This window comes from Stylophora pistillata, chromosome 8, assembly GCF_964205215.1.
Source record: "Stylophora pistillata chromosome 8, jaStyPist1.2, whole genome shotgun sequence".
NCBI lineage: Eukaryota > Metazoa > Cnidaria > Anthozoa > Scleractinia > Pocilloporidae > Stylophora > Stylophora pistillata.
In genome coordinates this window covers 26,302,498-26,318,569 of record NC_142526.1, presented here as the reverse complement: position 1 = coordinate 26,318,569, position 16,072 = coordinate 26,302,498, and the positions used below count along the sequence as shown (strand labels likewise).

Genomic DNA, 16,072 nt, shown 5'->3' with positions numbered 1-16,072 from the left:
TTTAATTGATTCTTGAATAAAGTAATACTACCGATATTCCTAAGACTGGGTGGCAATACATTCCATAAGACTGGAGTAGCAGCCGAAAAGGCTCTGTCTTCAGTCGTCTTGGCTGATTTGATTTTGGGCCTTGCAAGAATGTGGTTATCAACAGACCTTAGGTTCTAGCTAGACTGGTTAGGAGATAAAAGACTAGTAATATATGCAGGTGCAAGACCATGTACAGCTTTAAAGGTAAATAAGATAACTTTAAAAATTATTTTAAATTTCACAGGCAGCCAATGGAGGTCTACCATGACAGGTGTGATATGCGCGCAGCGTGGCGTGTTTGTGAGAAGTCTCGCGTTGTAGTTTATTTGTGTACTGATAGCCGGTATACCATATAAGACTGAATTGCAATAATCCAGGCGGCTGATGACTAATGCTTGAACTAACGTCTCTGCAGCTTCAAATGATAAAAATTTACGTATACGTCCTATATCATAGATATGATAAAACGCTGACTGGCATGTCTTGTCAATAAGTGTTTAAATTTGAAACTTAGAGTCAAACCAAACTCCGAGATTTCTAGCTTCGCTTACAGACGACACGGCAGTATTGGCAACTAAGAGACTATCAGTTTGTACTTTGGAGAGCTGTTGGCGGGTCCCAATTAGCGTGAACTCGGTCTTGCCTTCGTTAAGCTTGAGCTTATCAGCAACCATCCACGCTCTTACAGTCCTGATTCACTGCTCCATGGCACACCTGGCGTTCGTCTCACAAACCCCACTGTCCGGTTTGAATGAGAGGTACAATTGGGTGTCGTGTATTCGATATTTGAATTTTTTTACCCCTTTTTATTACCTTACTCCAAGAGAACGAGATGCGTACTCGTAGACTGGATGACTTAAATGCACATGATATATCTAGTGTGAGTCTACAACGGAAAAAGTAATGTGTGTTACTAGAGAGTCTCAATTGATTCAAACCGGCGTTAGCCGTAAAGCGGCATTCAGTATCGACAATGATATTCGTCATCACAGTGGTCAAAATTTCGTGGACCCGCGATGCGCAGCATTTTGACCACATTATCGATCCTTTATAAAACGATCCTTTTAGTAAGTGACCATTAATTACGTGACACGTTGACGCGAGCAGCGTTGTCTGCACTCTTATCAACAACGGTAAGACAATCAGATTAATAATAATAATAATAATAATAATAATAATAAAAATCTTTTATTAGGAAGCTTCATTACAATAGTGGATTACATAGAGGTCCTAAATTGCGTTTACATAGAGGTCCTAGATTGCGACATTACTGCCAATTGTGTTAAAAAAAAAACAAACAAACAAACAAAAAATCCACAATTTAGACGGTTAGGACAAAGAGTTTAAAAATTTTTTAACGTAAGGCGTAAAAAGAGTCAACTGTTTAAACGCAGCGGAAACAAATTAACCGTTAGCCGTAAAATGACCAACATTTTAACGTTTACCCGTAAAAGCTATCGCCGTAAAAGCTATCCCTGTAAAAGCTATCCCCGTAAAAGCTATCGCCCTCTCACTAAGGGCCTGATTACATGAGCCGGGTTGGCCCTGTTAGCCGGGCTGATTTCTTTTGTTTTGGTGTTCGCCAAAGCGTGAAAACATAAGAAATCAGCCCGGCTAACCGGGCCAGCTCGGCTCATGTAATCAGGCCCTAAGGCGCAGTTTACTGATGCATTAGTAAATGCTTTCGGCGAGGGCCAGAATGCTTTTAAATTATTTACTGGTTATGCGTTGGCTTCCCGCAGGAGCTAAAAGTCATAAACAGAAGTTTAAGACCAAAGATTATTTTCGGAACCTTGATGAACTTAGTGCTGGATAAGATAAGCTAAGAACGTTAAGTGGCTAGTTGAAAGTTGAACAACATTGAAAGACGACCGAACGAGAAAGGATGTAGTTATTTTCGGTTAAGAATATAGGGAGCTTAACCGGGTTGTTCTTTCTTATCTTTTCTTTAACAAATGTTAAATTACAGATATTATTTTAAATTATAGATGTACGCCTGAAAATGCAAAAATTGATGATTTGCCGTGTAGGCGTCCTTTTGGCGAAAGCAGGCCAGCGGAACTGAAAGCTAATGGCTACTTTCCGGAACTGTAGAAGGGCATCCATTTGTGCTAACGAGGTTAATTGTCAGGATTCAAGAAAGATGCTCTCAAGAGGTTGACCTTGCTTCCAACAGAGAAAAAACTTTTGCATCTGCTCATGAGATTAGAAACTCTCTTGGCGCGAGAACTGACAAGTTGTTTATCTCGGAGTTCTTCTTCGTTACTCTGCTTCGCGCCCTCAAAGCCGGGAGCCTGTTCGCAGGCTATATTCACAAATGCTTGAAATGCTGAAAACTGTTACATTTTCTTTACAAAGGGAATTATTCAAAAATATTGATTGAGTCGTCGTCCTAACGGCAGGATACAGACAAGTCACAGAAAGGGTAAAGAAATTCATAAGCAAATGCGTGGAGGTTCAATGCGTGGAAATCACTTGCACATAATTAATAAGTAATGATATAGTGTCCTCCGACGACGAAAATTTTTATTTCCAGGGTTTTCCAGATCTAAGAAGAGATATGTACACGCATTTCACTCATTAATGATTTCGCTGGTATTTAGGTGAGTCAGTTTCCGACATAGATTAAATGAAATGCAAATCAAAATTAATTAAAAACCTTTTGTAATGTAAATTGTAGAGACTTTTAGTCCACTTGAGGGAAAACTTACACTGTCTGATAAATTGCTAATAAAGGTTTTGCATTTCGTAAAATTCATCTACATATGTTCATCGGTTAAAGAAGGCCTAGTTACTTGGTCGAAAGGAGAAATTTTGAACCTTCCACTGAAAAATTTCCGGGCTATGAGAACGACATGAGTAAAATAGACCAGTTAGTGACGTTTACTACTTTCAAGTAACATTTGTTTCTCTTACCCTGAGATGAAGTTAATGGGTCTGATATCAAAATGTTTATAATTCGTTATTTCCATTTTACAGGCATGAGGACAGAGTTGGTTCTTTACGTCTCAGATCACTTTGTCGACCGGCGGGATTTACGATCATAACCTAGAGACTATTTCCGTCGACTAATGGCGCGTAGAACAAGGATTTATCGCCGAGCACTTTCTCGAATTTTTGCTGTCACCTTGCTTGTTATTCAAGGAGCGCTCCTTGATTATTACTTGATCGTCAAAGAGGAATCATCGTGGTGGTTTGCTTGGATTGTAACAGATGTTATAGTTTTATCCACCTGGATGTTTACAATGAAAATATCGCAAAGGAACAGCCAAAAACTGCCTCAGTCTCTCTCCGAAGAAAACAAAGATGAGATTAAGTTGGCCTATCTCTCTTGGATAGTTTATTCGCTCCATTTAGTGCCAAAGGTAGCTACTCTGTTTGAGTTCAAAGCCTCGTTACTAGACGAGAAAATGATCTTTGGACCAAACACGCTGAAAATGAACCTTTGCCTGACACCAATGTTATTTCTGTTTCTGATTTACGCGCATCACGATGCAAAATCACATTCGCGACGAAGATATTACCTGGAGAAAATGACAGCAGCTGTAACTCTTGATCTGTTTGACAGCGTGGAAATGCTGGAGTATCTTTTTGCTAAGGAAAAGATCCCAATCGAATTGGGACATGCCATCCTCGCTTTTTCTTGCATGAATATTTTCCTTCCAACCTTTGCCTTATTCGAGTTGAAGTTCAACAAGTTTCACGAAAGTGGAGAAACGTCTCCGATATCGTTTAAATTCATCTATGTGTGTAGTTTTATGTTTTTCGTCAACGTTCCTTTTTCGGTTTTAAGGCTGATATTGTGGCATGGGTATCACTTTGATGTATCGGTGTTGTTGGCCAAAAATGTTCTGGCGATTGTGATGGGAGTTATCGAAATTATGGAGTTCTTTGGTGAACAAAAACCGAGAAAGTGTCAACACTGCTCAAGGACTTTTGCCAAAGACTTTTTCAAACCACACCTTAAGATGTGTGGCACAATAAATGAAAATTTAAAAACGATCAAGCGAGATGAAATAGGAAATGAAATGATAAATTTAGAGCTGGACGGTCATTATTCTAAAACTAATCGCAGTAATTTTAATAAGACAGTACACAATTTTCAAGTCACTGAGAACATTTCGCCGATTAAAACCTATGTTTGACGCGTGCATTAAAAAAAGAAAAAAAAAAACACCATTAAACAGAAACCGTGTAAGAACATTTTGAAAAGGAAAAATCGAATACGTGTACATGTCACAGTTTCTCAAACTCCCGAGTTACCTTAGTTTATTTTAAAATGCAGAAGTCTGTACCTCCATGTTTTAAGTGAAGGATAAGTCAAAATAGTGCTTTACTGCGAAGGATCGTTCTCATATAAGTCAAAACAATCTCGCAAAATAAGAATGTTCGTAACCGATTTATTACAGTATTGACTTTAGGCAGTCTTTTTGTCATTTTCAATTTAAGCAAAGCGTGAGTAATCCAATTAAAATGATGAAGTAAAAACGACGAGAGGAAAGATAATTTCTTTTAAGAAAAAAACATTTTCAGTATTCTGAGGACACCTGCATTTTCTTTCATGAATATTCATAGTTACAGGGCCAATAACTTAGTGTTTTTGTTTAAAAAGAGAAGTTCCGATCTCTTCTTTCCTTACAATTAAGAGGAATTAAAATTGAAGGCATCTTTAACCTGGGAGTTCAAGTAGTCTAACTACATGGTAGGCATTCTGCGGTTTTCGTGATTTAATATGAAAGAAAGCTGGGCCGGGCTGAATGTATTATCAAGGTTGCCAAAATTAAACATGTTTGTTAAAAAAGGAAAAAAACTGTGAAGATTGGCTGTAGAAAGTCAATTCAAACGTTTTGAAGTCACTCCAGAGTCACCAAACGCTAATTTTAAATTAGGGTGATGACAACATCACTGCGTTGAAACATCTGCTGATTATTTTTACATGTCTATTAAGAGAAACTGGCTTGCTCAGGATGTTAAAAGACAAAGATGACATCTAGCAAGAGTTTTTCGTATATGTGCATTTTTAAACTTATTTAAGTGTTCAAAATGAATGGAAATAACGTATTACTATAAGCCATTCAGTAAAAAACTGTGATGAGCAGGTTGATCATTCTTTTTGCTTTTGGCCGGTGGTCCTTTTTTGGTGGTCCTCCCTCACATTACTATTTCTGTCACCTTTTCTTGACTTTCTTGTTGTAGCCGTGAGTTTGACATGGAGACAGGTGTTTCTACGTAAACGGGTGTTTCTGTTATCTTGCGAAAAGCTGTTTCAATGACCTCACCTTATAAAAATCGATTCCGCACAGGAATTTCCTGGAAATTAACCTTATTCAGTAATTTCAACCCCTTTGAAATTCTCGTTTTTGGTTGAACTCCACGTCGAATTCCCGATCAAGAAAATATTTCTTAAATCTTAATTTAGCATGTTCAACGTCTCTTCTTTAGAGGCGACCAAAGATGTAAACAACAAGTACTTCGCTTTGAATTTATAATTAGGTAACTTATACGAACAGCCGTTAGCTCTTTTAGAGGCGGTATCTTGGGTACGCCCTTTCTTCTCTGAATTTTCTGTTTATTCTGTTGTTATACAACAGTCTTCAAAAGCTTTTTCCTCCTAAGATATCTTGCTCAGATCTGAGCTAGTTCCAAGGTAGAAAGTTGTGTAAGAAAGAGGAATAAAGATAGGTCAGCTTTACACTAAAAGAGTGTTAGAAAGTTCTTATAACAAAGATAACTAGATGTCATTACCTTCATGTACTACTACTACGATTGCTGATCGCAAAACATTAGACTCCCTGTGCTCGTTTTTGAGTTAAGAAACTTAGAAGTCAAGGGTGTTTCAAAAAGACAGTGGCGTCGGTATAGTGTCCTTATATGCAGTGAAATGATTACCGCACCATTTTCTAAAGAGCACACGAAAAAGCTGTAGTACACAGCGGTTAAAATGGAATCGGTTTTATTCACGTACCTAAGAGAACTAACTAAATAATTAAACACACGCTGTATATATATGCAGGTCTCGAGGGTATTACATCACACCATCACGCATCACATTACATCGCGCATATTACATGCTCGTTGGCATCCTATACACTACAGAAGCGTCGAAGTAAACATCTGTCAAATGTCTCAGTGGTATGTCAAAAAAAAAAAAAAACCATTTTGAACTGCCTTACTCGCAATAGCCAAAGTGTTAGAGATGAGGTTAGCACATAATAATAACGTCTTGTCGATAACCACACTGCAGTTCAAGCATAAAACTGAAGTTCAAAATTTTGTCGGTGATATTCAATTGGTTATGGTGTAGTGACTTTTTGATCTACAAAAACATGGAAATTCACGAAATGCAGCCCCTTTTCAACATGAGCCACGAGCAAACATGTACAGTTTACATAATACATCACAGTGCAACCAGCCTTACTCTGGTTTAGCTCCACCAGTTGTAATCCGATGAAGACCATTACTTTTGGTCAGCGTTGGAAGCTTGAATCCGGTAAGTCCTGGGTCACCTGTGTAATTAGCAATAGTGCACTGGAGATCAGAAGAGTAGGTCTTAAAAAATTGCTAAAATATTTCTCATTTCATCCAAAGCTTTGTAATCGCTTATTTTAAAGGGGGCTAGCTGAGTTAGCACAAATTTTGTCCTTATGTTAAAGTTGTTCAGTCCATGCTTTCCGTTCCCTTCTCTCCATTCAAAGCCTCGTATAAAATTCCATTGATCCATAAAGAAGCATTATAAAAAAAAAGTTGTGAGGGAAAGTTGAAAGAAAAGAATCGCTAAGGGGAACGCAAATGACTTAGAACAGAAAAGACTGACACTGTGATTTGAATCGACGAACTTGATAAATTCAGTTTAAGCTAATTTTTTCAAAGATGCAGACGGCATTGCATAAGTAACTCATCGATGAATTAAAATTCGGACAAAAGGTGGCAATAGAATATCTCTAGATGTTCTTTCTCTAGATGCAAGTGAAATTTAATTGGTCTGAATTCGTTGGACGAGGGAAATTGGAGAATCCAATTTAATGGTCATGGGATCAAGGACGAAAACAACAACAATTTCAGCCCCTATGTGATGCAGGCCGGATGATGTAGCGCTCTCAGCACTGTTGAAGACGTCACGCATAAATACACGAGCATCCAGACCCAGGCTAAAGGCCAGGTTCACATGACCTGCACCGAAATACTTACCTTCGACGACGCCAGAAACACAAGGTTCCTCGTTACATGGTCTGACCTCCTCTCGATCGCTAACACAGTCTTCTCCATACCCCCGAGGAGAAGGATTTGAGCAAGTCCTTTTCCGATTCTGTCGTCCCTCACCACACTTCACGTCACATTCAGACCAGGAACCCCAGCGAGAAAATCCCCCGTCAACACCTGCAAGAGAAAAATATATGCTGTGGGCGAAGGGACTCAAGAACGTGGCCTCTATAACCATAAGTCGTTCAGTCATTTTTGAGAAGCTTGCCAGAGAGGAAAGCGTAGTTAAAACTCAAGGTTGCTGTTTTGAATTCGTTTTTCATGCAGCACCGGTGCTTAAAAAAAAAACCATCTTCAGCGTATACTTGAAAAATACGTTATTCAGTAGAACCTCTACGTCCAGTAAACGTTTCCCTCTCTTCCTTAATATTTCCGAGCAAAACGAATTAACTCTCACTTCCCCAAATTTGATAGATGATTGTAATTTTTGACAATGCTAAGATAATGGTTGGTTTTAAGACAAACCAGAGAAAAGAGTATCAACGTAGACGATGTTTTGAAGACGGGACGTGTGGAGAGGTGGACTTGGGTAATGACATCATTATGATACGATAAGTCCTCCGTTTACAAGTTAAGTCTGCGTCATAACACACACCACTGAATCAGGAGGTCAAAAAGCTATGGTATTGAAATCAGCGAGTTGTAAAACAGCGTTACGTTATCACTTACTGCACGTTTCGTTGAGCATTTTTGAGAACAAATCTGGCAAACCCTTGATGCTGGTAACAAGGTGTACATTCTCTTTATTTCCAGCAATACTGATCAGCTCATTCTCTCCTATTTCCTTTCCGATCCCCACAGCCACAAGGTGAACTTTCTTTTCCTGAAAGAGAAGCGTTGACATTACCTTAATAAGAACCGTGTGAAACTCAAACGAAGGATGGGAGCCGAGGGAAGGAAACGCCAACTTTAGAAGCTTCTGTGATTTTTCATGTCTTCAACTTGAAGACTTTTTTCTGCGTGTAATTTGGATGATTGCACTGGATCTACGATTCATGGTTAGATGAAGCTCAAAGGACTTGGTTCTTTGACGTTAAATTGTTCTAAAATAATTATATATAGTTCACGAGCATTAAAAGAGCTGATGATTTGTAATATGAAGAGTGACTGGTCTGGTTTGAAAAGAATGACTGGTCTGGTTTGAACTGAATGTTTAAGCGTCTTGCTTGAACTTAATCAAAATTTAAAAAAAAACCGAGAAAAACAAATTCCCTCAAACTGCATGCTCTGAGCAAAACAAAACGTGCAGGATTATTTTCAATCAATATTTTCAATTATTTTTTATCAAAACTAACACGAAATGCAGTTAAACACCGCTTTCTCGAATTCATGTCTTGACTATGGAGATGAAAAACACTCCTGATCTAGCAGAGCTTCTGATATTTTTCTCGACTGCATTTCTCGTCAGTTTCGGCTTATCACCGTGAAAAGCCTTCACAGAAAATTTCTCTCGTGTATGAACATTTCATGATCATATCCCCCTTTACACCTCCCATTTGCGGTGTTCAATTGTATTCTGTTTGTAGTCCTGATAAACTGGTAAAAGTGGATTCACTCAAATCCCCTTTCGATGTTGAATATTCCAAACATTTATCACTGCGATTCCAAGGTATACTGGCTGAACATACTAACCTTTAAAAGCGGAATTATCTCGGAGAAATTTGTGGAGTTTTCATTTGTCTTTCCATCCGTCATTAGAACCAGAACATTGGGGAAACCAGGCCTGTCCCCACCCTCCTCGGTAAACAGTTTTTCATTGGCAGCCATTAGAGCTCGGTCGATAAAAGTCCTGTCCCCAAGCGACACTGATATATTACTAATAAGACGGTACAAGGCTTCGTTGCTGTGGTAATCAATATCCTTAAACGTGTTTAGCACCGTGGGTCTTTTGGCAAACAAAATGATTGCAGTATGTGTAGCGTTAGGTCCAACATCTAAGGTATCGACGATCTCCAAGAGAAAGCCCCTCAGTAGTCTAAAACTCTCTATCCTAAGACTTTGAGTGCGGTCGACCAGAAACGCAACATCAAGATCTCGTGACTCACAAGGTGTTGGTGCTATGGATTATTCAGAAATAAAAACTTTTTGGCGTGAAGTAAAGTAAAGAACATCAACTTTGATTGTCAACCGTTAAACAGAATTTCTCCTTACAATATCAATAAAGTTTCAAGCAGTCGAATGATGAGAAAACATCAATTAGGAGATTATTAGTTGATCCAGTACCAAAATCTCCGAGCTAACACAATAAGACTTGTATGCAAGACAGTAAGAAGAATTGCTTAGAAGATATTTTGGGAGCAAAAGGGAGTGAAAGGGTTAAAGTGGAGTGTGTAACCATACTTGATATACTGATTTGTCATTTGCACGAGCGTTCTGTGATACATGATTCAAATTGTCTCGTATTTTCATACTGTGAACGTATAGTAAGCTTTTATAACCATTCATAGCTTGGATAGATCCCTACATGTGGCCCTATATAGCTCTCCGTTGTCCTACAAAAAAACCATTGATAGTGCTAGCCTTCTGTAACTCTATATAATTAAGTCCTTCTGTCACCCGATGTATAGGAAGATAAGGGAGATTTTCCGAGAACAAAATGAAGGAAAAACAAATCTTCAAAGACAACATGGAAATTGTATCTTGCTCTGATAACTTTGAAAAAGGAAATCGAATTTATTACTCACGGAAAATAAACCTTTTGATGTCTTCTGTGACGGTGACGAGGTCTCTATAATCATCTTTATAGATAACATTGTTTCCTCCGATGCTGCGTAAAACAGCTTTGTACCTATCAATAGTGGAAAATTTGCCAACTGCAACAACAATTATACGGACTCCTTTTTCCTGAAAATGAAAGAAGCACAGCTATTTTACCAATCAGGTTCCTGCAGGCAAACATAGTTAATGATTCAAGTGTACTTTATTTTGTTTTCTTTTGTTTTGTTTTTTTTCCCGAGAAAATATCGTTTACTGAAAGGCGAATTAGAAACCACGGTGTATTTCAACTGATATTTGGGTCTCGAGGGACATGGAATAAAGTGGACTCATAATATAATGTTAAAACAAATAATAATACCCTTACCAGCCGCTAAAAACCCAAAGTAAAAAACTTGCCGAAGGCGCGGAGAATTGCACGTGACCGAGGCGCGATTGATTGTAGTTTTGAATCTGATTGGTTGAGAGTTTGGCACAAGATTAATTATATAAACCAATCATAGAGCGCATTGAAGCAAAACCAACTCAGTTCTCAGCTAACTGTCGACATGCCCTCAGTTGACATATTGTGTGGGAATACGCTGCGTGATAGCAGCAAGGCTGAGCTGAGCCAAACAATGAAAAGGAAACCTATGCCCGTATTCAAAGGCGGAGGAAGAACTGCAACACCTGACTTAAAACCGCAGGAGACGAAAAAGTACAGTAATGTAAACTGTAACTCTTCGAAATTTTGTCGAGGAACTAAGGGGTAGCTGGATGTGATGCGCTTTCTTTGTCGCTGATTTTCCAGCCTCACTTAATATCAGGTTACTTTTGAATTTCAACGTTTTCCTTTTTCATTAAAACCATCATCCCTCTCCTTTTAATACATTCTAAAATCTCCATCAATCCTCGCGCCTCGTAAGTTTTTTGCGCTGTTTTGATGAGAATAACGAAGCATTTTTGGGATCACGATGAAAACATGGACGGAACTCGAAAATAAATAGACATCATAACTTTTCGTGTGTCCCCCAAACGCCCTCCTTCCAATTTCCCTCACCTTTAAAGAATTTACCGCTGACTCGAAATCTTTGGTTCGCGGATGCGACTTTCCGTCAGTAAACAGTACCATCACGCTTTGCACGCCTGCACGGTCACCATTCTCTTCGGTAAACATCTTTTGATCAGCGATGAAAAGCGCTCGATCGAGTCGGGTGGGCATGGAGAGTTTCCCAATACCTTTTTGGATCAGTTTTGTCATGGCTTTAGTGTAATGGAAATTTTCGTCTTTGAAGGTGTTTAGTAAGTTGCTGTCATTGGCGAATGTCTCGAGAGAGACGTGCGTACCATCCGCGGAGATTTCAAGTGCCTTTATCAGTTGTTTAAGGGATCTTCTAAGATACGGAACGTTTTTCCATCGTATACTTTTCGTTGTGTCGACCACCAGACCCAAGTCTAGGTGTTTACACTTCAATAAGTCCCGATCTAAAACAATAGAAAAGTGGAGCGATAATTATTGTGCTCTTTTTTTTCTTTTCAGAGAGGGAATGAAGACTGATCGCTTGAGATCACTTTAAGCTTTTGACTCAGGGGTGTCTTTAGCAGTCTTGACTATGATTGCAGATCGACTAATGTAGAGCTGGATTGACAGACCCGAGCGGTCCTTCTGTCTGTCCGAAAAAAGTGTCTGTCTGCTAGTCAGTATAACAGTCTGACAGTTTGTCGTCTGACAGTTTGACGGTCTGACGGTCTGGCTAAAGTAACCTAAGGAGTTAGTTCGTGGGTGGGTGAGATTAATGAATGTTAAGAGGAGCTTGATGGTCAAAACCGTGATAAAAATGCGGGAGCCCCATATAACGAAACACGGGTAAGCTGTAGAGTTGTTGTTATTGTTTATTTATTTTCCCATTATGGCTTAAACTCTCTCTTCCTATCGTGATAAGGAAGTTCCTTACCAGAGGCATCATTGAATGGTACAATGGCTGCCAAAAGTGCCAAAAGCCACACCAAAGACATCTTGCAGAGCACACCTATGAAAACATTTATACGATTTGAGGCATTCTCAAATAATCCTCTTCTGCAGAACGTAAGAACCTCGTGTCCGCGTACTTCTGTGGGACTGACGATTCTCGGGAACACTAGTACTATTGTGCAGGAATTCGAAGATCAAATTTCCGCGTGTATTTTATTTTATTTACTTTTTTTTTTTTGGGTATTCAACTTAATGGGGAAAATCAGAGATTCCCTGGCATTGTTGTCGAGAGTGTTTTACCAAAAGGTTTTGCTCAGAAGCAAATGGCACCGGAAAAGAGAAAAATTGAAGGGGTACCTAACTTATATAAAAAACTCTCTAGAAGTTCTAGTCGGCACTTGAAAATTCAGCTGTCTTTTTTAATTGGCGAAAGTTTCTGAGGTTGTAGCACGATTTTTTCAGTTGGGCCCTACAACGGATGCGCCGAAATATTTCCTTTGCATCAAGGATTGTTTTGTACCTCGCCAACTACTCCCTAGTCCCGGGAGAATATCGTCTGTTCATATTCTCTTGCTAACGCCAAAGGCCATTTCTTATTCCTTTTTTATGTGTGTCTGCCAAGCACACGTGATGTAAAGGACCAGGCGTGAGAAAATACTGTTAATAACATTGGGACTCGCAAACGTTAACCGTGGGCAAACATTCTCCAGCTCCGGCAGTTTTCTCAAAAGATAATGTTGTGATCGATTATTATGAGCTATGGTGCACATTGCGTCATTGATAAGCCCGAAAACAAAGGAGAATTAGAAAGAATGGTTTACGTGCGGTTTAACAATAGCTCATGATTGGCACTTTGTAAACTGGCTGGTTTCGTGTGTGGTTTTTCATGGCCAAAACGAGTCAGTCAAGAGCAATCAGGTTTCATTTTTTAGCTTTGACTAGACAAAAACTAAATTATTAAAATTCAAAACCTGCCATACAATGCCTTATAACTATCGCGAACACCTTAGCTTCAAGTAGATGACGCACAGCTTATTAAATTATATTATCTTCTCATCATCAGAAGCAATTAACGGAAAAGGAAACTGGTGCTTTTTCTGTCGACTTTTTTTATTTCATCGTTTCGAGGCGCTATGCGGAATTTTTCTCTTGAATGAAAAAGCGTGGTAGGATTTAGTTACTCCAAATGGCAATGGTCTTAATGCAAACAGCTCTGTCTAATGAGTTCATTTCGTCACATAATTAAATTGGTCGATTAGGGTGTATTTTCTCGTCGACAGAAAAAAATTTGTTTTTAATTTTATAACTAGCTATAAAACTGATCGACGTGTAGATCGACTGTCGCGTTCAGTCACTGTTCGGCTGTGAACTTTTCACAACAATTGCATGAAGTCGGTTGTGTCAATTGTTGTTTTCGACAGGAAAATTTGTCCCATTTGTGCGGTAGATCGATGGTGTAGAACAAAAGCATCCTGATGAACAATAATATTGACACCTATAGATAAGTATGAACCAATTTGAAGTATGTACATGGTCGTCTTTAAAATACTGTTATGTTTACCCCGAAACACGTTAAACTGTTTACCAAACAACGATTATTTTCCAGAGCTATAGGAAATAACAACCGTGCAACCAAGCATTTTTTTTTTTTTAGAGAAGGAGAGCGAAACAGTATTTGCGAAGGGCTTAGCAATCGGGAAAACTGGCCGACGACCAGTGCAGAAATTGTACCTAGTGAGTTTTCAGGACAATATTCAAGAAGCAAAATATCATACAACTCACAAATTTCTCTTACCAAACAGCAAAGCTGTAAAATACTTACCAATATTACGCCAAAGGGTGACCCTGCTCAAGGGATGACACACGAAAAAGCTATGCAAAGCGTTGACAACGATTACTTTACACATGTGCTGGTACCTTTAACAATACGTCACTCACTCATTGGCCAATAACCTTTGCAGAGAATCTTTGAATGACACCCTGTACAAACTGTCACTTTTTCACGCATGGTTTCGCATGATTATAGACTAAATTGGAAAACGGAAAAACCTGTTGAGCATTCACAAATGATATTGGCATCCACTTTCAACTGTACAGAAGTAAAAATTAAGAGAGTTTGCAGGAGAACTGAGATCACTGACAGCATTGTCTGTTCGTCATAGTTAAGCCATCCAAGTGTTTTATCAAAGGAGCTCCGAATTAGTGTAAAATAAAGGCTGATAGCTTCGAAAGAAACTGTTTGGGGCTGCGTCGGTGGGAGTAACGAAATAATTTGGATATATCAACAATGTTGAAATGGTAAATTGGCCACCGTAACGATTACAAAAGCTGTCGTTTCGAGCGTTAGCCCTTCGTCATTGCCCTTCGCTCCGACGAAGGGCTAACGCTCGAAACGTCAGCTTTTGTAATCGTTACGGTGGCCAATTTACCATTTCAACTTTGTTGATATATCCAAATTATAGTGTAAAATAAGTTTCCATCGGCGCGAAACTCTAGTAAAAGGCGCTTGCTTTTGAGTTTTGGAAATCATTAAATCATGATTGGGTAGAGGAGGAAAATACGCGACTAAAGCTGAGCCTTTTTTGTCACAATAACAGGCTTAGTTGCAGCTAAGCCTAAAATATACGATATTCTATATGTACCATTTTGAAATACATGTAGCATATTTATCGAGTTGGACTGTTTCTTCGTCGTTGCGAGTGCGAGAAAAGGCATGTTTCTCTTCGTTATCTCAACTTAAGATTATGGAAGAAAATCTTTTAGGATTAAATTTATACCTGAAAGTAATTTTTTGAGTCAGATTTTTTTCTTTTTTTTTTTTATGCATTCATAAATCGAACCAGAACAACTATAATAATTCTTCCAAAGCTCTCTGGCGTGTTTATCATTGACAGTGATCATAAATAGTTCTCAAACTATTATCGTTCCCTGATCAAATTCTTGTAGCTGCATCATGATATCATCTGATTTGGTTGCGGCATGTTGAAGAAAATCGTTCAGTTCGAGAAATCATAAAGCTCTAGAGGCTGACAATCCTTTCTGCTGTAAGGTTTTTACATTCTACAGGCGATTTTATTCTTAAAATATATCTCTTTTCATGAGAAAGAGCACCTTTTGAAATTCAGTGCTATCAAAATGAAATTGGTTGTTACTTGAGATGAAAAGTGAAACTCTATGATAAATTATCATTACCATGGTACTTTTTACATTTCAATATTGATCTCAAGATAGATCACCGCAGTTTTTGAGTGAATTCCAAGGTTTCTGTCGGCATTTTCACCAGTAAATAATTATGTGTTCCTCGCGATTCATCTAAGCTTTAGTGTTTGGATTTTGCATCCTGTTTCCCGCTTCAGAATTTCACATATTTTTCGTGGATACCATGGTGGACCTCAAAGGAACAACAACCTGAATCCAGACATTAGACCGACTTAGCATCGTATTCCATATTTGGCTTTCGTCTTCGGTCGAGTCATCCCATTTGTTAGAGCTGGTACCCAGGCCTAGACGCACGCCGCCGAGGAACTCGTCGCTGGAAGCAAGATCGAAGTCGTAGATGGTGATTTCCAACACTCTCTCCTTCAGATCCTCAGGAGACAGTTCTTCATAATTGAACTTGTGATCAAAGGTGGGGTTCAGGGTTCGTTTTATCACTGGTGTCTTGTGTTTAGTTTTACCTTTCTTGTCTGGTAATAAAAGACTGGCACAAAAAAAAACAGAAACAAAAAAAAAAAAACATGCAAATATTATGACTCAATTCAAAATTTTAAATAAGTTAAGCTGTATAAGTACAACTTCCCGTTATTACCAGAACTTATGCCGTAACATGAACTCCTGAAAGGACACAACCTTAGTCCCTTTAACTCCCATTGGTAACCAAGACAGAATTTCTCCTTATCATATCAGTGCAACATCAAGCAGACAAGTGATGAGAACAAAGAAAATATCAGTGAGGGGATTATAGGTTGATCCAATAACAAATTCTCTAAAATAACATCATAAGAATTGTACAGCAGACAGTAAGGAGAATTATGAATGAAATCTTGGGAGTGAAAGTGTTAAGGTGGCTGAACGCAGTTTTCGCGCGCGCTTTTTGCTGATGCAATTCAGCGCGCG

General features: G+C 38.7%; 3 protein-coding genes across 6 annotated transcripts in view; 1 reads left to right on the top strand and 2 right to left on the bottom strand.

Annotated features, from left to right (window-relative positions):
• Nucleotides 1-1,748: 1,748 nt before the first annotated feature.
• On the top strand, nt 1,749-4,231 carry LOC111337591 (transmembrane protein 121B-like). Of its 3 annotated transcripts, none has more exons than XM_088729994.1 (2): nt 1,749-2,455; nt 3,010-4,231. In XM_088729994.1, the coding sequence occupies exon 2, from the start codon at nt 3,102-3,104 to the stop codon at nt 4,173-4,175; it is 1,074 nt and encodes a 357-aa protein (XP_088586120.1). In that variant the 5' UTR covers nt 1,749-2,455; nt 3,010-3,101; the 3' UTR covers nt 4,176-4,231. The 3 variants fall into 3 exon arrangements, with proteins under 3 accessions (XP_088586120.1, XP_088586119.1, XP_088586118.1); XM_088729993.1 differs by having other exon boundaries at nt 1,749-2,633; XM_088729992.1 differs by lacking the exon at nt 1,749-2,455 and adding an exon at nt 2,774-2,902.
• Nucleotides 4,232-5,966: 1,735 nt separating this feature from the next.
• Nucleotides 5,967-14,283, bottom strand: LOC111337581 (matrilin-1-like). The gene is made up of 8 exons (XM_088729991.1): nt 13,779-14,283; nt 11,940-12,014; nt 11,045-11,469; nt 9,975-10,134; nt 8,923-9,347; nt 7,960-8,113; nt 7,219-7,407; nt 5,967-6,536 (listed from the first exon to the last, which is right to left on the bottom strand). Exons 1-8 carry the CDS (start codon nt 13,861-13,863, stop codon nt 6,445-6,447), a joined length of 1,605 nt encoding a protein of 534 aa, XP_088586117.1. The 5' UTR covers nt 13,864-14,283; the 3' UTR covers nt 5,967-6,444.
• Nucleotides 14,284-14,999: 716 nt separating this feature from the next.
• LOC111337584 (uncharacterized) overlaps nt 15,000-16,072 on the bottom strand; it is a 32,341-nt gene continuing 31,268 nt past the window's right edge. For both annotated transcript variants that reach the window (XM_088729989.1, XM_088729990.1), the window contains exon 18: nt 15,000-15,656. In XM_088729989.1, the coding sequence (XP_088586115.1) occupies nt 15,317-15,656 (340 nt within the window). In that variant the 3' untranslated portion in view covers nt 15,000-15,316. The remainder of the gene's footprint in view (nt 15,657-16,072) is intronic.